The sequence below is a fragment of the Excalfactoria chinensis genome, chromosome 3 (assembly GCF_039878825.1).
Source record: "Excalfactoria chinensis isolate bCotChi1 chromosome 3, bCotChi1.hap2, whole genome shotgun sequence".
NCBI classification, from domain to species: Eukaryota; Metazoa; Chordata; class Aves; order Galliformes; family Phasianidae; genus Excalfactoria; species Excalfactoria chinensis.
Genome location: NC_092827.1, coordinates 80,566,051 through 80,590,651, shown reverse-complemented (window position 1 = coordinate 80,590,651; position 24,601 = coordinate 80,566,051). Strand labels below are relative to the sequence as shown.

The 24,601-nt window shown below is 36.0% G+C and overlaps 1 protein-coding gene across 5 annotated transcripts in view; it reads right to left on the bottom strand.

Annotated features, from left to right (window-relative positions):
• SRBD1 (S1 RNA binding domain 1) overlaps positions 1-24,601 on the bottom strand; it is a 117,718-nt gene that overhangs the window by 32,581 nt on the left and 60,536 nt on the right. For all 5 annotated transcript variants that reach the window (XM_072332269.1, XM_072332267.1, XM_072332268.1 and 2 more), the window contains one exon: positions 14,617-14,699. In XM_072332269.1, the coding sequence (XP_072188370.1) occupies positions 14,617-14,699 (83 nt within the window). The remainder of the gene's footprint in view (positions 1-14,616; positions 14,700-24,601) is intronic.

Sequence of the window (24,601 nt, the reverse complement as noted above, 5' to 3'; positions counted from 1 at the left end):
ACAGTAGACATAAGTGATGGATATCACGATATACAGATTTTTAGGCCTTATTTTCTTTTTTCCCCAGTTCCTCTATATAAATAGTCATCTGTTCTGAAGTTAAAAATACTCCTTCTCTCAGTTAATGCATATGGGTATTCTTATATCCATCTTCAGAAGTTTGGAAGTAGATGCAGAGGGTAACTGATTTTGTAGTGTCTCTATTCCACTTACAGCATTTTGGCATAATATAAAAGACCAACTTGGTAAAGTCAAGGGGAGAATAATGAATTTATGCACTGTTTTCTCATTTTCGATTGGAAATTAAATTAGTAATCATTGTTCAGAAGATTTGTTAAAACCATAAGCTTGCCCTCACCCCCAGCACTTCAAAAATTAGAAGTAATAAAAGCTGCAGATAACCACTTTTATCTAAACTCAGACAGGCTGTGGGATTTGTACATTCATAAAATCCATTTTCCATTTATTTCCATCATGTCGAATGAAAATTTATTCTAACACTTGAACTGGATGTGCAACCTGACAAAACCTCATAGCTCAAGAAAAGAGATAAAGAAAGAGAATGCCAATTAATGCAATTACTCACAGAAAAGATATGAGGATGAGTACTTATCAGGTCAAGTTCAAAAACATATCAAAATCACCAGTGTTAAAAAAAACAACAAAAAAAAACACACAAGAAAAAAACAAAAAAGCCCTTGCACTCTCTATGCTGAGTAGCACTATTAAATTCAGATGCAGGGTTCTGTTTAGGTTGGACAGGCCCCAACAGTAGAACAAAGTCAGTCTGTCTTAGTACCATAACCAAATTCTACAAGTTAACAGCTTTTCATGAAAAGCTGCCATTTCAAAATGTCAATCAAACCTGAATATAAGTGGGAACTCCTGCAGAAATAACCAGCTGCAGGTTTGAAAAACATTTTTCACTGAAAGTGGAAACACAAAAGATGTTTGAATGAGATCTCTTTTCATTCCTGTAACAGTAGACGGTCATTTTCACAACATCAAGGACAAAAACACAAGACAAAATTGCAAATAATGTCTTGAAAGAACCATTTGCAGGGGTGATGAATGATTCAAGTTACAAATGACAGAATTATTGGCAAATGGAAACTCATTAATATGAAAAAGCTTCTCTTACTAGGCTATAGCTTGACTCCACTTTTTTATTGCATCTAAATGATTAGGTTGTATGTATTTATTTCAAATCCTTTTAATGTTCCTTTTCTCACCTTGAGGCAGCCACTTGCACCATGAACATCTAACTGGCAACAAAAACAGCATGTCTATGCTGTTGTGTTTATTAAACAAAATAAATGTTTTCAGTTAATCAAAACATATGTATTCTAACAGAATGAAGTTAAAATTTGTATTCTGACCACTGAAAGAAAAAGTTTTCACATCCAATTCTGTACATATAAATGTGTTTTCACTCAGTAAACAAGGGGAAAATATTATTTACACTAGCATGTACTGTAATGGAACATAAGCTTAGTAATAACACTTCGGATTCATTTTCCTTTTTAAAGGACACAGCAGGAACAAAGTTATTTTTCTTGTTCTCTGAGAAATGTATGCGGTCTCTGAAAATTAATTTGCTACCTAAATACCAGCTTCATCCATTTTCTCAAGTAATAGACTGATATAATCACTGATGTATTTCACAAATCTCTACATTCGATGATGGGAAAAAGATTCATCTAATAAGGAAGCCCTCCTGGGTTCTATACTGGTATTTCTGCCCTAAAAAAATGTATGAATATCCATACTGTAAAATCAGCATTCATTACACAGTTCTCAGCATAAACACATAAATAAGTGAATACACTGCATGGTAGATGAACACCTCAGTACATCTCACAGTTTACAGTAGTAGCACAGATATTCTGCTTCACATATACTCGCCCTCTTCCCTGCATGACTATCGCTGGCAATCACTGCTTTGTGTGAATGGTATAATATTAATTCTTCTGAGTGACGCCACTCAAGTTATGCTTCTAAGCAAAAGGAAAACACACTTACGAAGTGACAAAATTCAGCAATTGTAACAAGATAAATTAGCACAGCTGTAATAAATAATTCAACTTATAGGAATTAAAGTTGGATGAGTGAAGCAAGAAACTAACAGATATGAACCTTCAGCAGCATTCACAGAAAACTAAGATGCTGCACAGAAACATTCAAACAACTCATCGCTACAACCTTGGCGTATTGAGACATTAGTCACCTGACTTCACACTACAGCACTGTTTTCTATAGCATAGCAACATATATGCGATATCTATATCATTAATCTTTATATTAAATCAAGCTGCATTTCTCTAGCTGCAGGTTTGCAGTACAGTACAAAAGTCACCTGAGAAGGCTACTGTTACACTCAACCTTTACTTCAGCTGAATCACAACAGAGCCTTATCAGTAAGGCTTGCAATAAGAAAACAAGAAATATAGGGAGAATTTTCATTGCTAGTTCTTGTTCTTATCAATTTGTATTACCAGCATTTGCTCCCAAGTAAGCTGCAGCACATGTCTGCTCTAGTTTTCAGGGACTAACAATTAGCTGTATGAATAAACAGACAAAGTAAGATTAACTCAGCCAGATAATGTTGCTACCAAGCCATTTAAAAATCGAGACAGAAAAAAAAAGAAGGGAAAGAAGGAAAAAAAAAACTGTGCCAAGCCTACTGCCTTAGTAAGCAGAGCACATTTTGAACATTCCCAAAAGCATAAGGATTTCCTATTTACTTCAGGAAACAGCTTACAAGTCAAAACGTGCTGGAGTGGTTTTTTTTATTATTTTTACTTTTTTTTTTATTTTGTTAGGAGCTGCCAATTGTTAGTTAAGATTACTATTCATTTTACAGGAGTGTTAAGAATGCAAATGGTTAACAGCAGTATAAACTATATACTTGGTTTAAGTTTGAATGTCTAAAACTATTACACACTGCATTCATCTGCATTCCCTGTTTATGGGAATGAAATATGTAGTCATTTGAAGTCCACAATATGTATACTGTGTTTGTAATAACTGCAGATTTTACAAGCACATTATTCTTTCCATTAGGATTAAAACCTCACCGAATAGCAATTTGTGAAAGAATTCTAGCAGGGCCCTGAGCCCGGAACTCTGACCTCTGATGAGATGCTTGGCAGCAACAAACTCTAGGTCTAAGCAAAACATCTGGTTTGAGTTAGACTTCCTGAAAAAATAGCCCCTGTACTGGGGAAACTGGTATTCACTCAGCTTTGTCTATACACTTTGACTGACTTCAGCGCTGCTGCAGGAAAAAAAAAGCTGTGCCAGAATGCACGTCAATCACTGTAGACTTCTTGGTGGCCTCCAAAGAGCCAGGCACTTACATTAAGAGACACTTTTCTTGCTTCTTGGGCTTTTTCCTATTGTACTTCATAGCAGTGTTTGTTTCAGAATTAGTGCCAGCACTGAATTATCTAATCCAAAACTACAGTCAAGCTCAAAACAAAGTTTGCCTGAAATAGTTTCCGCAGACATTTTTTTTTAAAAAACAATAATTACTTTGACTTATTTTTTCTTGCAAATTTAGACAATCACTGTCATCATGAAATGAAGAGGAATATCCTGAAAGAAATACAAACTGAAACTGCCAAGAAATGGGTAAGAACAGCAAGATCTTTTGACTGGCTCCCAAAACATTTTCTGCATTCATTTCATAGACAATAGAAACACAGAAGTGTAATAAGAACACTGATAAAACTGGAGCAAGGTATGCTGAGACTATTGCTGTGTGTGACCACCACAAGCTCCAGCAAGGAAGGATGAGAAGAGGACAAAGCTCACTTCTCCTTTTCCTGAGATGAATGCTGGTCTGTATCACAGAATAGGTGAAAATGAAGAAATGAACAACTCTTGCAAGCTTGGTAGAAATTGCAATTAGTTAGAATTGATGGCCTGGGTAATGAACGCATAAGAAGACAGCTCAGAGCAGTGAACAAGATGCAACTTCCATTACACACAAGAAGCACAAGGCCAAACACTGCTACAGTCACAGAAGATTTTCTGTTTTTAAGTATCACTGTAAAACTTTTAAAACTATTTTAACTCTAATAATGAACCAACATTAATGCCTACTAAAAACTTCTGAACGAACAGATACAGGATGACATTAGATGCCCTATTTAGTCATCTTTTCAAATAATTGAATTTCAAATTAACAGATACTGAATTTAATGGAGAGTTCTGCCAGAACATCAACTGGTGATGCATAAAACTATAGTATCCAAAGACACAAAGGTGAATTAACCTTGCACTATTAATAGGACGCAATTATATCAACATCAATATTTTCTGTACATTCTTCACTGTCTACCTTGATTAAAAATAAATAAATGATTTGGTGAAAAAAAAAAAAAGCATCTGGAAGAACATTTTCTTCCGTCGGCTCTACATAGTCTGCTACATTATTGTATACTCTCAATGTGCTTGTAGTTTGGTCCTTTCCTTTGATTGCTAATGCAACAATATTTTTTATGCCTGACTTAGCAGTAACTCCACACTGGAATTAAATTCTAATTTTTACTTTTCATCCCCCAAATTCCAAATTAAATGACATAGATATGGACCCCCTAAGAAAAATTCAGCAACCAACCCACAAAGGTACACCTATGATGTGAGCCTTGCTTGTTTGAACTGCATCACTGGAATCTCACCCAGGAGACATAAATAAATAAAAATAAACTGAAGTAATAAACACCATGTTTTATGGAGTTGTGCATGCACACGAACAGAATTCCTCCTAACAAACTTAATAGATCAGACTTGAAAGCTGCCTCTCTCATTCCAGAAGACTCCTGGTCTGGGCTACTCGGAGGTCCTTGGGCTGGCCCACCAGCTCAAGCAGCCTCATTCTGCCTCTGCACCATGATGTGTCTGCCCTGTCACTGGGCCATGGCTCGTGGCAAAATGGAGCCATGCTCCCAATTAAGTCAGAGATTGCCTGGTGCAATCAGAATAATGAATCGCCAGCTAAAGTCTCTAGCAGCAGAAGGTATGCTTGAAAAAACTGCCTTCTAGCCATCTAGTTTGCAGGAGATAACATATTCCCAAGATGATACGTCCTCTGAGGAGCTCATGTATTCAACTACTGATAGTATTCCAGTGGCCTTGTTGTTCACATGTCTGGAGTGGAACTGTTTATTTACTTATTTTTGAGGAAATAACACACATTTGTCCATAGACGTTCAGATTTTGGAAGACTGAACATAATTTTAGAATCATTATCATCAGCTGGCTGACAGCAATAAAGACAACATTCACTTTAAATAACCCTGAATTATGTACAGTTGAGTAAATTTGAATTTGTTTTGATTTAAGGTCTTCCAAAGTTGAGGCCAACATGCTGAACAAAAATATTAAACTATCTATAACCCTGTGTCAACATATGATGCTACTGGGAATGGTAAGTGAATTAATTTTCCAAGGAAAATTAATTACTTATGACTTACAGTTGTAAAAGCAAACAACGTAACTCTGGATTAGGACACATTTAATTTCTGTTTGGAGTAGTGATTAAATTAATTTCATATAATTCATGGTATGTAATGGAAAGCAGAACAAAGATGAAATCTTAGACAATGACTGACATAGCAAAAAGTGTATATTTATGTTCGTGATCCAAAAATAAAGGTCACAGATATTAATCACCGTCTAGCAAAACATGATTTTAGTTTCCGAAGAGATGACTTTTTTCCCAATACTGTTTGTTAAAAAAGTGTTATTAGCAAGATAAAATCTAAAAAACCAACAAATTAAAAAAAACCCACAAACCAATCTTGCGTTTTATGTCCTGGTGAAAAGTACAATTTGCAGTGATATCAACTGAATGATAATAACTGTCACAGGATTATTTTGAGGAACAGCAAAACTAAATTATTTTACACTAATTTGAATTCATATTAATTTAAGACAAAATGGAATAAATTGGTCACAGAACAAATATGTAAACAAATACACTCATTAGCACCACACTACAACTTCAAACTTAGTGTAGGATTTTTATCAGTTATTGAATTTTTCTAATAAACAGTTAATGTGAAAAATAAATCCATAGCTAAATGAAACTAGGAGAGTTCTTGCAGCATTCCACAGCTTCGTATTTGTTCAAAGAAAAAAAAAAAAATAATTCAGGTATTTCAGTATGAAACATACCAATTCTTAGTTTACATATTTAACACAAAAGCCACACATATTAGCCAACAGTTTACAAATTTAAATTCAACAGAATTTTATATTCAACAAAGTACCAAAGGTCTTTTTTTGGTGTCCTTCTGAAACCAAGTATTTATTTATTGCCCAATTTCAGGGTTTTTATTTTTTATATCAAATCAACAGCTGCCCTGCCACGAACTAAATTGGAATCAAAGTATGATAATATTATTTTCCTTATGTGTCAAATGAATACACTGTTAATTCATAAAACCAAAACAACAGATGCAACACAACCTTTCACAGCAAATAGTAACTATGGAACTCCACTAATGAAGAATAGTTTATTAATCAAAATGTTTATGTTTACTGCACACACACATTCAAAGCAAGAGATTCACATCTTGACTGCCACTTTCACCCGCCTTTCAGCAACAGGGAGATGCTTTCACTACAGCCATAGTTTTAAACATTTAAATTACAAAATTTGTTAATTAGAATCTGACTATAAATTTATAAAGGATGAAATTACTTCACACAAAAGATTAATGTTTGGAGTAAAAAATGCAAGTTCTATGAATACGACAGATATTACATCAGTAGTATCACCGGTAGTAATCTCCAATGCACTGGCTATTATTTTACTATAGTATTTTCAAGAATGTTTTAGAACTTGTACAGATATTATGAAAATTTAAACCAAACCTAGATGAAAGGAGTTGCAAAATTATTCTTTGATAAAATTGTATTTTTTTACCCAAGGTAACTGAACACTTTCAATGTAAAAAGAAAACTCAGTATCATCTCACACCTTTAGGAAACCAGTCAGTCAGTACACGCTTGAAAAAAGATAGGCTTTATTGCCCAGTTTTGTTTCAGCCTTTAGACAATTGTTTCCAAACTGATGCACAGAGGATCCACACTGAGATGATTTGCCAAATCCCAGTCCTGCAACTCACATTTTGCTCCTGCATCAGAATGGACTCTTGCAGGAGTTTAAATTCACCCTGTTGGCTCATAACTGATCTAGCCTGTATTTGAACTAGCTCTGCCCAAGTAACCTTAAGGAAAGGCAATTCCATCTGAAATATTAAACAGCCTAGCACAGAGGGTATGCTATACCTGAGGAACTCTGCAGAGGAGCTCATATCTGCTTCTTTCGTGGAAGTAAACAACTTTGTCACCTATTTTACAGGAAACTATAGGAAGTATAATTTTTATACAATCAGGAGTGCAAATCATGTGAGAAAGTTTTCACCGTGTCTGTTTTCATTTGGTGACAAAAAACTTCCTAATAAGCTTCTGCTACCAGAATTGGTAATTAAGCAATCAGAAACAATCTGACAAGTGAGGGCAAACCTGTCAAACAGCTGTTTTGTATCAGCAGACTTAGGTTATTCCCCCCTCCATACAGCAACATGTTTTCCAAAACTTTCCTACTTTTGTTAAAATTTCAAAAGCTATGAAATATACATATATTCATACACAATATTAAATAGCAGCAATGCAAGATGGGAATTATTAAAGTCTAAAATTTACCTGCTTACACGGGCACATCTCTGACAGTTTTCACATGCTCTCTAGTACGCATTTTTGTGACAGCAGTGAAAAATAGATGCAATCCATTGGCAGCTTCATGAGTGACATGTGCAGATGCAGTGATACTGCTGTGCTCTTGCACTCTTTGTAAATACACAAGCACTATTTTACTTCATTTCCTTAAAGGGACAGTATCACACCTCACTGAGAGGAAATGTTTCCTAGATGATGCCAGGATTTATAAAATCATTAATAACAAATACCACCTTTTTTTGTATGTATATTTTTTTCTTCACTATAACCTGCTAGTAACAGGCTATCTAAAAATTACTGTGTTATTGCTGTGCTATTTGCCAGACAGAGAATAGGTAGCCACAAGGAAAGAGGCTGCCAAGTTCCTGGGGGATAAACCTCACTCAGCAGTCAGCAAAACTGACTCTGAAGATGGGTTTAAATTATGGAAATCAACCAGGTGTTAACTTCTTTTTTGGAAAGGAACCCAATTCACTGAGATGCAGAAACATCCAAAAAACATTATAAACTGCCCACCTCTTTTTTTGACAAAGCTGTCTTCAGAGATTTTCTTCTCATCGATGTTAGAAGGCTTAGTTCACAGAAATTTACTCTTCAAAATGAGGAGCACATTAATTGCCCTCAAAGCGGTGTTGGGCAAGAACATGTATGATTTTTTCTTAGTTTCCTAACAGAGTTAATAATTTACCGCGACTACGCTATAATTAAGAGATTTTGCAGCCAGCAAATTGATGGTCTGCAAAACGTAGCTGAAGGTTGGACAACTAATCCTAGCAAAAGGATTTCGTAATTTCCTGTGCATTAGAATTCCTGAACTGAGCACAGACGTGTGTACCCATCCATTTACTTCACACACCTCTTCCCTATTGACATTCTTTTACCTGCCTTTAATGAGATTTTATAAAGAAAACCACCACATTCAAAGATGTCTTTTTTTTTTTTTGTACATTTTAAAACTTCAAACTTTCAAACCCCCTGCCCTTATCCTCAAATTTCAGAGCAACTCTTCAACAACAACAACAAAACCAACAAAAAACAATAGTAGTTGTGAGAATAGCCCTCCTTACAGGAGCCTAGGGGTTCAGGAGTGAGATTAAAGTTTCCTTTATTGAAAAGCTGAGCTAAGAGCCTTCTTGTGCAATACTATCCCACTTGCCCATCTTTAAAATCACAATGAATTTGTTCAGAAATGAGACCTAGAGGCCTAACAGAGGAATTAACCAGACAAATCTTTGCTTTTTTCTTTTTGTCTTTTTAAATAATGGCAACATATCCTCTAGTCTACACTCCTTATCAGAATTAGCCACTTTCTCCCACAATACCCTACAGTTGCAGACAGAATCCAATTTACCACCAAATCTCACATTTTAACTTTTTTCAACTTGAAGTACATTTGTAGTTATCAGTTGTCACAAGCTGCCCAAGTGGTGCGATAACAATACTATCAGACTGCTGATAACAAGTAACATACATAGAACGAAACATTGGTATACACAAACAACTGTTCAAGCAAAGCTGTCTTACATTCCTGCTGAACTGAGTTTTCCACAGGAGCCACATGAATCACACAATATAAAAAGCGCTGTTCACCTAATAAATAAGACATCCTGTTTTCTTAAACACAAAAAATTAAGTTGCAAACCAACACAAATTTGTTTTGATAAGCTTAATAAGGCAAGTTCAATTTTAAGGTTGTTTTGACAATCACACCACAGAGATTAAGAAGTCTCTTGCATTCTCTTGCACTTCATAAATCACTGTATTCTCACATCACACATAAGTGATTCTCCTATGCAATCCAAGTAATACACCTAACAATTCATATACTCCATGGGTCAATTAATACAAAAAAATAAAAAGGGGAAATAATGTTCTTAAATACTCAATGAAAAATGTATGCATCTGATTGAAGGAACAGCCATCTCCAGTAGTTTGGTCCACATTATTTAAAATGTAGACCGCTCCAAAAGTAATGCCTCCTATTAATTTCCATGGAAACTAGAATGGATACAAAGAACACAATAACACTATTTGATAGAGCACATTCCCAGCCACAAAACACTGTTTTCAACACAGTCACCACCATTAACTGTGCATTTGCATCAGCAATGAACAAGAACCTACCTGCTGCACTTAACAAAAATCTGCACCAGCAAGCACGAATCACTGTCACCACTTCTGAAACACACCATCCACTGCTTCACTATGCTCATACCTGGTCTGGTCTCCCAAACATTCAACAAGTGTCAATGAATATCTGAATGGAGGAATTCAATGACACACCTTTGCTTCATATGCACATTAGATGCCATTTTATTAGACTGTTCCCCTCTGGTTGCACAGCAACAAAATGTAACAAAATATTGTTGGGAAGATTCAGCCTCTACTGCTGTACAACCAACATCCACCTCTGACACTGTGGACCAACACAATCAGACAGAAGGTGTTATTTTCATAACAGCCCTCATGAAAGCATAATATGCAAAGGATTTATAATCAAAATCATGTATCAATAAATATGCCTCGTGCTTTTCTGCTCCTTCTGGCAGAAAAGACAGCCAATGGAAATAGTGCATGGAGTTGTTCACCCCACACAGTTATAAACAGGATGACCAAATTGCATTTGATCTTACTCCTGGATTTAGAGATATCCTTTGATTTCTGCACTTCTAATGTTTTGCTATAGTTTTCCTCTCAGGTATCTCCAAAATTATTAAACATTAAGCATTAAATACACTTAATAAATACACTGCCTCAAGTAAATATTTTCTCACGATGGGAGCGCAGAACAGTAATAAAATTTGAAATGATGCCACTGTCAAAAATTAGGTTAACACTTAAATTTTTTAATACCCAATCTGTCATCACAGGCAACAACTGCAGGTTTAAAAAACACTTGACAGATGCAATGCCATGGACATATTTTGAGGGGAAAATATTAGAGAATGTAACAAAATGAAAGGGCTGCCCTCAGTTACAGATGCATGCAAGACAGGCCAGTAATATTCAGCACTGCCCACCAGTTTTGCATCATCTGGGAGCTGGCAAAGAAAGAGACTCAATTACAGCCTGCAAAAAAGCTGCGTCCTAAATTACTAAAGGTCCAACTGCAACAAGACAGAAATAGGAGAGAAAGTGTTCTACACAGTCTCATAGGAGAAGGGAACAAAATCCCTTCATTCTATCAGAAACTGTGATATTACTTCAGTTGAATGCCCCAGTGTTAACTAATGGGCTGTGTTTACACCTACCATACCATAACTAAGATGCAGCCAAACCTATTAAATAAAATGCATATCTGATTAAAAGCTTTCCTTAAATTGCATTGCCATTTAATTCAACATGCCCGTACTCTGGAGTAAAAACAAAAACCAAAAAACCACAATTAAATGACTATTAAATTTCACCTGAAATAATAAAATAATAAAATGTCACATACGTAATCAAATACAAAAACTGATACGCTTCAATAACAAGCAGAATTTCAAGGAGGAAAAAGATGAGAGGGACAGAAAAGGTATTTCTAAAGTTTTAGCTTGTATTATTATTTACTCAAATTAGGCTTTATGAAATTCCCTTGTGATCAGAAACCCCCAGAAACGTAAAGAGACTAAAACAAATTTAGCTCCACCTTCCCCCTCCCCACCCCCCCCCACCCTTTTTCTTCTTCCTGACAGCCACTGCTAAAGATTTATCAGTCATAAATTGTATTTCTTTGACAAAAAATGTTCCAGCCACATCTGGACTCAATGCACTTTGGAGGTTACAAAGCTGCATATATTATATCTTACATTCTTTCACAATGTTAATTCTACAAATGCATTAAATAGTAATTATGCTACCACAGTCAAAAATATATGATGATGAGGGTTTTGCACTATAAAGACCAAATATGACTTTGCATTTCAAAATCAGAGATATAGCACATTTGTTAATAATTATAGCTTGTCAAACACTTTTATCTTTCAACACATACCATATATTGTATTCCTAGACGAGCTCCACTGCCATGATTCTATTTTCCCTGTTGAGGTTACTGTTTTTCTAGCATCCAAGAATTTTGCACGTCAAATCAAAAGCAAAGGACAAGCCAAACTTAACCTCATCTCTCAGTATTCTTTTTCCCTTCTCTGTATTGTAATAAGCATTCTTATTTTGACTTTTAAAAGCTTTACCAATTTAATTCCTCTTTTACCTGAGGTTATTTTGATTATAATAGAGAATAGTGAACACAGTGCTTATCCCAGTGCTGATTTGTTCTCCTATGAAAAGTTAGTTTTCTGTTTGAGAGGAAGGATTCTGTTGTTGTTTGTTTTAGTTTTGGTTCCCCTCTAGGATTCTTCTACTTTTTAATCTCATTTCTTTCCTCTGGAACTGAATTCCTTAAGAACCGCCTTTGCGAAGCAGATTTGTTCTCAGCTCTTATCTACACCATCCAAGCAATTGCTACACCCTAACAATTGCTGTGGAGACTCATCCACCAAAATTCAGTTTGCAGTACAATAAAGTCTTGAGCCACTAACTGTTTCACTCATAGGAATTAAGCTTTGAACTGAGATTGGGTAGAGACAAAGCAAACATACACTGCATCAGGCAGGGCCTGGGCATCATCCTTGTGCCTGACTACAGAAGAAATCATACTAATATAGCCTGAAGGTGATAAATTAATTTTGGCTAGGTTCCTGTCTGAGAGGAAAGAACAATTTTCCTAATGAGATAAAGATGAAAGAAGACAAGGACCTCTAGGCAACTGGAATTTTGGACTGAGAGAAACCGTAATAAATCAGGTGATTCTTCTCTTTGTTTAAGAAAGTACCTGTTAAGAGATCAGGGGCCTGTTTATCTTTTTTCTGACAAACCAGATTTTTGCAGCAGTTACAAACTCAGATTCACAACTTGAAAGGAAAATAACATCAGCTGGTCATGTATTCAATCCTTTCTGGATATCTAAAGGAAGTAAACACAAATCACAGCTAAACAGGCTCAATTTCCAGAGATCTGTTGCTACCTGGAAAATCAGATTAAAGTATTCGTAGCCAAACGGGAAAATCTGCTTGGAAAGCTTCTGCTAGCAAGACGAGAAAACATCCATGTTCGCACATGCACATGAAGAGGCACTAACAGTACCAAGAGGACAGACAGAAGGTGGGAGGGATACAAAATGCCATGGAAGCAGCGACTACAAAAGGCTTGGCTCCTTCCCACAGCACTTACACAAGAGGGTGACTCTGTTGAACATACACAAGTATCCTGTGCCACAGTTTGTGAATATCCCACTAGAAAAGCTACAGCCTACATCAGTTAGATTCTTTATAATCCAACTCTTACTTCAACTTCATAGAACAAACTCCCAGAGAAGATGGCAAAATCCATGTCTTTTGGCTACTACCTTTCAAAGAGTAGAGTAGCTTGTCTGTGTTAAGCTGATAGAAAGGTCACATCCATTTGGTGGAAGTATTAAAAAAAAAAAAGGCAAGACCACTATTTCAGGGAGCCAACATTTTGGTTCATGTACAGTAAGTCTGCAACCATCTCTCAAGAAATCACATTTCTGATCGTGCTACAAGGCTTTCACAGCAGTCAGCCTCAGTTGCCTCTGTCTGAGGAGTAACAAGCTGACTGAGCATAGGACTAAGCAGTGCCTGTCCTTCACGTCCTTCTTGGTCCAATTCTTAATTTGTCCAATTTCTATATTTAATATAGAAACCCCAATTTAATGCCACCATTAAAACCTACTTCTACTGAAATCCAGATACCAAAGTTAATGAACTCCTCAGTATATCAACCTTTAAATCTAACTTTCCTCTAAGCAATGGTATATTTCATACTGAAATATTAATAACATAAGCTAATTTTACTGCTAAGTTTCACAGTTAGCAAGGAACATGAGTACATGAAATGTAGCCTCTGGCAATACAAGTACAGCTTGCAAAAACAGCTCGGAGCGCTACTTTTACCAACCAAAAGATTGACCTCAATTCTTTAAAAAAAAACAACAACAAACAATAATACAGTAATCCACGATACGCTTCTTCAAAACCTGTCACATGACTTTTAGCAGCGACAGTAAATGATTATAACCTCCTAACTGCAGCCGACCCCATTAACACTCACACACCAATCCAAAAAGTTATAGTACTTTACTAAGCACTAAGTACTTTACTTACATTCTACACTCTCAAACATAGAGATAAGCACATGCTGTAGTTTTACTATTATTTTTAAACTTTTCTTTGTTTGGAATAATAAGTACATGAATAAATGTTTCCCTGCATTGACATCAACATATTAGAAAATGCCAATGTCCTATGCACCACTTCTCAATGCCATTCTCTTTGTAAAAGACACTGTGAAGGTACATGATACTTCCCAGAAATAACCTACAAAGATGCAGGAAAACCAATGAGATGACAAATGCCGTCGATCAACCTTAGTAAAGGCAAAACTTCAAAACAAACATTTTTACTATAAACTTCTAAGAAATGTATCAAATAGCACAAATTAATGGCTTCTAAATGGAGGATCAATATCCTATTGTATTTTACACAAAGAGCTAAAACCCCATTGCTGCAACAATGGGGGTAAAGAAGGTTTTACATATCAAATTACCTGTCTGATTTGATGTTTTTAATAGGCTATAAATCTGGCTACAGCCATTTCTGAGTCTCAATCACAATCGTTAAAACTAGAGATTAGAGAAGAGGTATTCTTTGGCTTTTTCAAAAGCATTTTATAACCACTTCATGAATTCTACAAATAACCCTTAAAGGAGACATAACTAGTTGGCACTTGATTATAAAAAAAAAGCGTTTTCGTTTTGCCTTCTATCATGATGGATTACTTAAATGATATGTATTATCTTACCTGATACATTCCAACTCCTATGTGTTTGGGCTCAATTTTCACTAGCTCAGCTAGTGGGTCTTGTACGCGTCTAGCTATGGAAACTGAAAAACAGAATTAGAAAACAACAATAGTTTAAACAGAAAATCACAAGCATATAACAGTTTTTGCTATTTTTCAGTCTTCTATATATTTAATATTTTATTTTAATCTGAAAATGATCAATAATTAAGCAAAATTATTTAGCAACTTAAATTCCTCTCTTTAATGTTAAATCATAGATATGTAGCAACAAATATGCATTAAGTAATGAATGGAGTAACCATCCACAGATTTATTTTCTCAAATATTCTATTTTCTAAGGTAACATGCACACTTAGAATTGAATCTTTTTATATAATTCAACCACAAGATTCAGTATTCACTTTAGAGAAAGTTCTTGGGTAGTTGATTCTTTCGCTGTCTTTTAATCTAAACTGCATACCAAAACATCAATATTCAGATCATCATTGCTATAGCCAGCTGTAGGAAAAAATAAAGCTATTTCCAACATTTTTGCTATGGAAGAGCACAGGGGAAAAATTTCTGTTTTTCTACACCATAATACTTGAATTAAGCCTGAATTTTTCAAGTCTACGTTTAATGATTACTATTTTACTTATTGTAATCTTAGAGATAATACTTATTTACAAGTGTCAAACTTCAAATTCAACCATTGTCTAACTCTGCTAATAATGAGTTACATTCAGTATTTACAACTGCACTCATTCCTACAAACACTGAAATGCGAAGTTCTACTGTTCAGCATTACATTTATAAGCTCCCCCCCCCTGGAGTTTATGAAAAACTGGGCTTCACTGGAGTGTGGCTTTTCTTAACTAAGTTTTCAAAGGCCAGGTCTTGTTGCCAAAGCTGCTTTCCCTCCACATGTACTGGTGTAAGAGGGAGAGAAATAGGGTGGGACAGAAGATGACTGCAATGCTTTGAAAATACTCTCTAGAAGGATCCCCCCCTCACAGCTGGCATCACTTCAAGAGGCAATTTCTAAAATCTATTTTACCTTTAAATTCATTTTTAAGACAGTGAACGGTGGGACAGAGGAAGAATAGACAGGGATCAGGAATAAAAATGTATATACAATTGGTAGTTTGGCTCAAAATACCTACACAGTCTTTTTAAAAAAAATCAAGTGCAGATACTTTTATGTACTTATTTATATACATAAATATGAAATACATGAGCATACAATTAGATGACATACACTATATACATATTGTTATATAAAATATTTCATCTATATAAAGCTTCACATAGCATTCTACAGGTAGATATCGAGTAAATATAAGAGACAGATAGAGAAGCTTTACATAGAATTCCTTACATTCAACAGGATCTTTTGAGGTCATTTCACACCACTCCTTGTTTTCAAGCAAGGTAAGCTAGACAAGGTTGCCGAAGACTGTGTCCAGTTTGACTTTTTTGGCATGGAGGCTCTACAGTCTCTGGGCAACTTCTCCCAGTGTTTGACCATTCTCACAGTAAATAAGTAGTTTTTTTTTTTGTGTGTGTGTTCAGTTGGAATTTTCTGTTTCTATGTGTGTCCTTTTCTCCTGTCAGTGGGCACTATCAAAAAGTTTGCCTAGTTCTTCATTCCCTCATACAGGTATTTCCACAAATCGGTGACATCCTTCCAAGCCTTCACTTCTCTAGGATGAAGGGTCCCAGTTCTCATCTGTTCCTTGTATGAAAAGTGCCTCAACCCTTTAATCATCTTGGAGGCCCTAATTTAAATGACAGCTACCACTACTGCAGATTGTTAAAGACTCGACAGCATTTTGTGAAAGGACTCGACTAAACTTTGATACTCGAAGCCAAAACTGTATACCTAATGCTTATTAGTTATGCAGACTCCTTGAACCATAACCACAAAACTTATCATTTGAGTCCAGCATTAGAGAATTCAGTTTTAAGGATTTGCACTGGTAAATGTACAGTTAGCACAAAGTTCACTGCTCGGTCATGCAAGACTTTTTCATACCTTCTATTATCAATTCTAACACACTGACAATGGCAGTTTGCTAGCTCAGCTCAGAGAGCACTATACTGGTGACATCTGATATGTGTGCTTCCCTAAGAGAGAGGTTCTGCATTCAAAGGCTATCACATATGCCTTCTTGTCAAAAATCAGAAAAGGTCAAGCAGTGCAAGTACACTGCTCATAGCTCACAAAAGTATAGCTTACTACAGAAATGCTTTCCTGTAAGTATTGCATTAATTACTTTGAAACATTAGTAGTACCTATCACCAGTCCCCTAATAAACAAAAATGGAGCACAACACAAAGCAGCACGGATCCAGAACATTCAGAAGATGTTTCCTAGCCTATATGCATGTACCAAGCATTTTGTTTACCAAGAAGTTGTCATAAACTCAGTATCTAAAGAATGTTTTACAGAATTCCCTTTTTAGCTTCATACAAAAAACATTTCAAAAATTACATTTTAGACAAGTGGAGTGCAAACATCACTGCCCTTATGTCCTTTCATTACATCTTTTAGGACATTTCCAAGCATAAACTTCTCTAAGGAACCTGCAGATAAAAAGGAAAATTTAGATCCTACTTTTCAAAAGTTAGGTTGACAGCGTCACTGTATCCTATGAGCAATGTAGGTCTTGACCCAGGCAAGCCCTTCAGCACAGATGCATGGCAGTATTCCCACCCGAACCAGAGAAACTCTTCGCATGCATAAAGTTACACAGATAGTTAAGCGCTTGCATGGATGATACAGAAAATAGTTACAATATTGAAGCATGAAGATCAATTAGCAGTCAGTTGTACGGTTTGAGGGATGCAGTTCCTACATGCGCCAGTGGGACACTGACCTGCAGTTTCCACAGAAGCTTCTATTTTATTCCAGAACATTCCAAATTCAAAACAGAAGAGCAGAACAGGGAAAACAATAAGAGTATGCTACCTCTAGAACAAATTCACTTCTACACTGAATTAAGATGACAATCTAATGTCCATCGTATAGGCAAAGCCACATTTTCTTATAGCAATCGAATGCTTCAGTAGGCATATCTTTTCAGGTGGCAATAAGGCTCCACACACTCTGATTGTTTCACTGATGATCTAGATTACTGCAATAAATACAAGGAAAGACTTACTGAAGGCTCTGCAGATATGCAATGTCTGCTCCCTACAGACCATACTGCAAAATCATAGGTAGTAAAACCATGTCTTACATCACTACATTTCAAGCATTTTTCACATTGAAACATTACCCTAATATTTATTATGCTTCAATATTTATTAAAAGACATTTTTTGTATGTTTAAAGTGCATCTCAGGAATGGCTATAAATCATGAACTTTTAGAATAATGACAATGAAGTGGGTGGTACATTCTCACTTGAACTGCTATGAAAGGTATGTTTCATTTATGCTGCAAAAATTCAAAAATTCCATGACTGCATGTAGGGCAAAACCAGAAAACTAGATTTCTCAAAGCAATCAGTGAACCAAACCTGCAGCATTTGAAATACCATTTGAAAAATACGGTAGTCCAACTAAAACATGAAAAAAAAGTTATTCCATATTAAAGGGCATCAGCACTGTGCTGACATGGGCTTCTAGTAGAAAACCACAAAAACTGCACACCAGATACATGAAAAGCTTCTTCAAGTTGTCAATTAAGAACAAAACAGCATCGCAATATTTGGAATGACAGCAACATATTGTGCTGCCATGCAGTAAATTCATATAAAATTTTAAAGCTAGAGGGGACAAGATGGCCTTGGTGGTCCTCTGACTTTAATGCAGATGAACTTCACCTCCAAACAGAAAGAAAAAGAAGGTTGCAGAAAGCATGTTTACCAAAACCCTGCAATGTCACTGTGACTTTCTCTATTGCTTTGGAATAAACAAACAGTAATTTAATTATTTGGTGGTCTCAGTTCACACCATCCCTTGGTTATTTGAGAAGAAAAAAAGATAGTTATGTCTTTTTGCCTGTCAGTGATGACAGTCTGGTGGGTGAAAAACTTGCATAAGAGCTGCTTGCACAACTCATCCCAGTCCCAGACTCATCTTTACAGAAAAGCCAAGGTTATATTAAAATGTTTTGTTTCCTGACAGCTAATGAGAAGATGCATCCTCCTAAGCTTGCAAAAATACTTCATTATCTGGATATTCCTCACTGAAAAGGGCAAGTCTCTCATCATTCCCAACTAAAAAAATCTAAAATTAAGACTGCTGCCCTCACAAACAAAATTATGTATTTAAACTTTGTTTTTACTAATACTTTCTACAATCAGCAATATCATTTTTCAAAGAGATTAAAAAGCAGTGCCCTCTCTCGAAGACCGAGAAGACTTATAAATTGGGTTACCTGCCTCCACTCAGTAGTGGAATAGATGCCAACTAATAATTATGGCCAAAGTTGTGTACTCTTATGAAGGTGCAAGAACAGCAAGAAAGTCTGTCAACTACATAGCAAAATGGTAAACAAGATTGTAGTCCAAAGTATTGTACCCACTTTTGGGGCAGCATACCAATTTTTGTGGTCTAGACAACCACATATTAGCATGTTATCTTTTAGAAATGCTATATGCAAGAGCCACACCACAAAGCCAAAACTTAATGCCTTAATAATGGCATCTCTTTAACCACCCATATATATGGGATTTACACAAGGAAAAAAGATTGTGTCCCCACCAATAGCTGTGACAAGTTTTCTACCTTGTGAGTGGGAACACTCATCTATGTTTTGAAACAATGAAGATATGAAGGTAGTGGGTCATGGCAAATTATAATTATTTTCAATAAATAGATAGCAGCCACAAGCTACAACTGGAACTTTGTCATAAATGACAACATTTTTTTGTGTTTTTATTATAATTCCTGTATTTTGGTTTGATTGAGACATGCAGCTACAAGTGCCTCAAAGTAAACATATTCTCTTCCCACTGTTAAATTAGCCTTTACACCTTAAAAGTCTGGATGAAACAGAAAATGTCAATTAAATAATGTATTAATGTAATCAAAGACTAACTCATAAATGCACATGTAATTACTGCCAATATATCATACGAGGGTAGATATGGAAACATTACAACTAATTTAAATCCTTTTATGAAGCTTATTATTGTGTTCAAGATCAATTACTCTCCATAAGTATCTGCAATAATGTTTACTCAGTGATCGATCGTTCAGGTTTCCTGAGTCCTGGAAGCTTTCTATCCTGTTGACCTGAATTTCACCCTTCTTGCAAAGGATACAGTGAAACGTACAGTAGTCTTTTCATTAAGCATTCTTTCTCAGTAGGTCAGGATTTGTGACACAGTTTTGAATCCTCATATATCTTCTTGGTGGGTTTAAAGTATGCAATTTATTTTAAGCAACTGCTCAACAGCTGCATTTCATCCAAAATTCTTCTGTGGCAAGCGAGCAGGTTTTTGTTTTAAAAAGGTTACATTTTAGTTTACTTGTAACTCCATAAAACTGATAATCTGTTATTTGCTTAAGATTAATGAAATAATGAATGACAACGTTCTATTTACTTACTACAAAAATCTTTAAAAGAGACTGCTCGAATACAAAAAGCAAGGAAAAAATAAAAATATTAAGAGAAAATCCTCAGTAAATGAATATTACAATGCAGATTTTTAAGTCACTATTTCTTCTTAAAAGCACCGCCAAACCCCACTTTTCTTTACTATTAATGCTTTTTATATCTCAGTATATATCACAGGATAATGGCTTTGCTTTGTTTTGTTTGTTTTCTCCACATTCGATCTTAGATGGGAGATATATAACTACTTAACTGGAGCATGATGTGATTGTTCTGCCCTAGAAATCAGTTAGTCTTGCAGGATGGTTTAAATTCAGAAAACTCTTTCCCATCTACTCAGCTTAAGAGGTAGAAATTGTCAGTACACTTTTCACATTCAGATCACTGGTCCTAATTTTAACTGCATCACCATGGCATTGATTACTATGACTACAAAACATGAAAATTGCTTGAAGCTCTGTACTTACAAGAATTATTCATTTATGCCAGCAACAAAAATAAACCTTTCTGAAGTGACCAAAATGTTCTTTCCTATGTCTATAGTTAAAAAAGCAAACAGCAGCAGCTTTCGTGAATTGTGCTGCTATACTAAAAGCAAAAGAAAAATCTCCTCCAATTAAAGAGCAGCCTAGTATTTGTCACTCCCTTGGCTCAATGCTTCAAGGAGGCAACAAGGCCTTCTATGGAAAATACACATATATATATGCTTAGAGTTACATCCACAGGGAGGGAAGTAAACCATTTTCAAATCTCACACTAATGGCAACTGCCTTTACCAGAGCCTGGACTAATGTTCTATTTCAGGAGATTGCTTTTAGGCAGAACTGGTGGTATATTTTCATATCGTTCAGAAGTGCAGCAAACAATGCTCTGTAAGTAGAAGAAAAATAGAAGACAAGTCCATCAACTAAACTCAGATCCAGATAAGCACATGAGAGAAAGACAAGGTGAATATCACATCTTCCACAAAGTATGCAAAGATTACAGCTGTAGACTAAAATCCATTCAGAGAATGACACTCAGTTAACAGCTACGTGCATAAACCTCTCCTAATTTGGTGAAAATGCTGTGTAATAATCCATTCCTACTGCTTCTGGTTAACTCAAATTCATTTCTCAAAAACAAACAAAAAAACCTGATGCTGGGCACAGATGTTCATGAACAACAGTAAGAGGCCCCATTATTTTCAGACAACCTGTACTTACAGACTATTGTTTAAACAGTAGAACTCAGCTCACACTTTCAGAGCAGCTTCTGGTTCACTAGTAAGAGCAGTCCTGATGGAGAGAAGGAACAAACCCTCCCCGGTACAGGCCATCAATCATTCTGTTTCCAACCATTGCACCTTTTCCCTTCCAATAGGTACAATAAATTCATTTTTAAATGCTGTAGAATACAACTGATGTAACACAAAACAATTTCTTTTTGTTCACCTGTAATTGTGTGCAACCCAACTAAACAGGTATGATTTTGTAGCAGAAGCAAAATGTTTTTAATGCATACAAAATTCAGAGCTTACTTTCCTTTCTTGTAACTCTTTCTGAATACTTGTGGATCTTGCACCAATCATCTATGGTAAGCTGTAGAAGGAAGCTTCCACTCAGAAAGCAGCACAAACAGTTTAACCATAAGATTTCTTTCCAATAAAGTTTTTGAGAAATGACCTTCTCTCCTGGGTTGCCAAGGGCGAGTAGTGCTCTTTTAAGAAGATGAAGAAATTAGCTCAAGAAGACAACAAGGCACTATGTCCCACACATCTAATCATCAAACTGTTTCACTTTCCTTAAGATAAAGTCAAAAGAAATTATATTTTTTCTGATCTTTACCTTCTATCTGCTGGCCACGATGACAGCTCTGAACTGTACGTCTCTATCTTTAACAGCACCCAAGGGAATAAAACCCTATAGGCACGACAGTCTCAAAGTCCTAACAAGCCCCAAAAGCCTATAAGGCTTTCTTTTGCAAGGAAAAGTGCAAGTGGTTTGTTGAACTTTGAGTGTACAATAATCCAATGTATTCTGCCCTGTGGAGAGAAGACAAGCAGATGGGATTTGACAATGCTAAGGCAAGCTGTGCTGTGTGACCTTTTGCTCTCCCAGACTCTTTATCCTCAGAAATCATCCTTTAGAAACAACACAGTTTCTATACTACTAGACCATACCTGTGCATGCCGCGTGACACACATTCTTGCCCTCTCACTACTCCAGATCTTTTCAAAAAGTAATCTTATGCAGCACTTTACCTACATTCATTATTTTTCTAACTGGGTGACAGAGCTACATGGCTGGAGGAAAATGAGCACTAGACAGTGCTACATTAGACAAAGTATGTAATTCTTGTTTCAGCAGCTGAACAGAGAAGGGCAAATTAAAATCCAAGTGCATTTGATCACTTTCAACTATGGAAGTAAATGAGGCTTAACACAAGATCACTTCCAAGAAGAGCTAATACAAATACGATGTCTGAAAGGACATACCCTTTCCTACCTCGTTCCATGTTTAAATAATTCTAGTACTTACGTTTGTTCTGTATGATTTTTGTGAATCTGCGCAATGAACTGAATATATTAGATTTTACTTTCCTTTTTAAACAGTGAAAGAAGAGACTGCTTGTTTGTTAGACCAGTCATATAAAAATGAAAGGTAGTTCCTCAATTTAATGAAATAATTCCTTATTTAATGTTACTGAATGTACATCCCATCAGGGAAATACAATTGCCCCACAGCAATTCTCCACCATCAGGCCAGAACTCCGCACTTCTGTTTCTTAGAGTTTTAAAGCTGCTTCAAAAAGTGGAGGTGATTATTTCCATCAATCAACTGCTCTTTACAGAGAAGAAAATAAAAATTCTGATTTAAGCACGTGCTAAACAATGGTGCATCTGTCATCCACTTTGCACTAAGAACAATAATAAAACATTTAAGATATAGCTCAAGAAGATTTTCAGACCTCTGGGAAGGACATAAATTCTGTCTTTCTGCGCACCAACCCTTCAATGCTGAGAAGGGCCACGTGCATATATGCTTCCTGTATAACTTACCCTGTCCAAACCCATCCTTTCATTTAGTCTAGTGAACCTTATTCAGCGAAAAATTCTGCAATAACAAGGAATTATAGAAGTGAAGAAAAATGTATGTAAAAAAGTCTGGTGGCATCTACACACTAACAGCTGCACAGATTCATTTCATTTCTTTTCCTAAGAACCCCAAATTCATCAGCAATACAGATTCTGTACTTCAGAATAAACCTCAGGGCAAAACTATACAGAAATGGATGGAAATAAAACAAGATATTGAGTTTTGGAAGATCCAAATTCCAGAGCTCACAGGCTCAGAGACACCAACCAAAACCAAGCTGATAATGACTGTCACAAAGCACATCTGAGAGTGGCATAGAGTTTAGCTTTTTGCTTTCACTCAGGCAAAGACAGTCTTCTGAACCAAGGGTGATGGCACGAAGAATGACTGATACATTTACACTGTTACACAGGTTCACTGAACGTGATTCCTACAAATACTTCAAAAGGAAACTCGCATTCAGTCCTTCCACTAAGAAAAGCACAAGCAAATCTCAGCCAGAGAGCCCATCTGTTCCCACACTGTCTTTCCTCCAATTATTGAGGGTTTGCCTCAAGCGCAAATATGAATAACACACACAAAGATGATCAACACATACACCATTTTCCCCCAGAAAAATTCTCACCCTAAATTTTCAGCCTGTTCTAAAGCTTCAGGGATGGAGAATACAAGGAAGTCTTACTCTCTTCTCTCACAAGTAGCAAGTTCATTGCCTGTTCATCCAAAACTCCTAGCCATTGCACCCCAGTAACTTGTTCTTTAGACAGAATCCCCCTCAACCTCTGCAGCTGAATTTCCTCAGCCTACCAAGCAGGAAATCTTTTTACTTCTCTATCTTACAAGCCACTCATCTCCTAATACTCTGGGGCTGAAAAAAATAGGTGTTCTACTCATTAATCCTAGAACGACTATCAGAAGGATGTATATATACCTTCTCGCAATACTCAAATAAAAATAACTAGATTTCATCAGGTTTTTTACTGTCTACTTAGTTGAATTCCACCCTGCACAATTTTACAGAAGCTTCTACTCTTACAAGAAATATTCACATTTGGTGCTACAAAAATTATTTGAGAACCTGGTTCAACATAAAGAATTAATGTTAGAGCTCATAATGCCTAGGGCCAGAAAGAGGTACCCACCTGTGGATGACAATCCTAAAACTGGACAAATCCTACTCCATTGATTGCAACATGGATACAAGCAAATTTCTTATGGAGTGAGCATTTTTTTCTTTCAACTAAGTGCAGCAGTGTTAAAAAGCACTGTATGAATGTCTACAAAGAAGTTCCACTGTAGTTTAAGCGTGTATAATCAGTTTACCTTTCCTACCTATTACAAACCCACTCATTCCATGA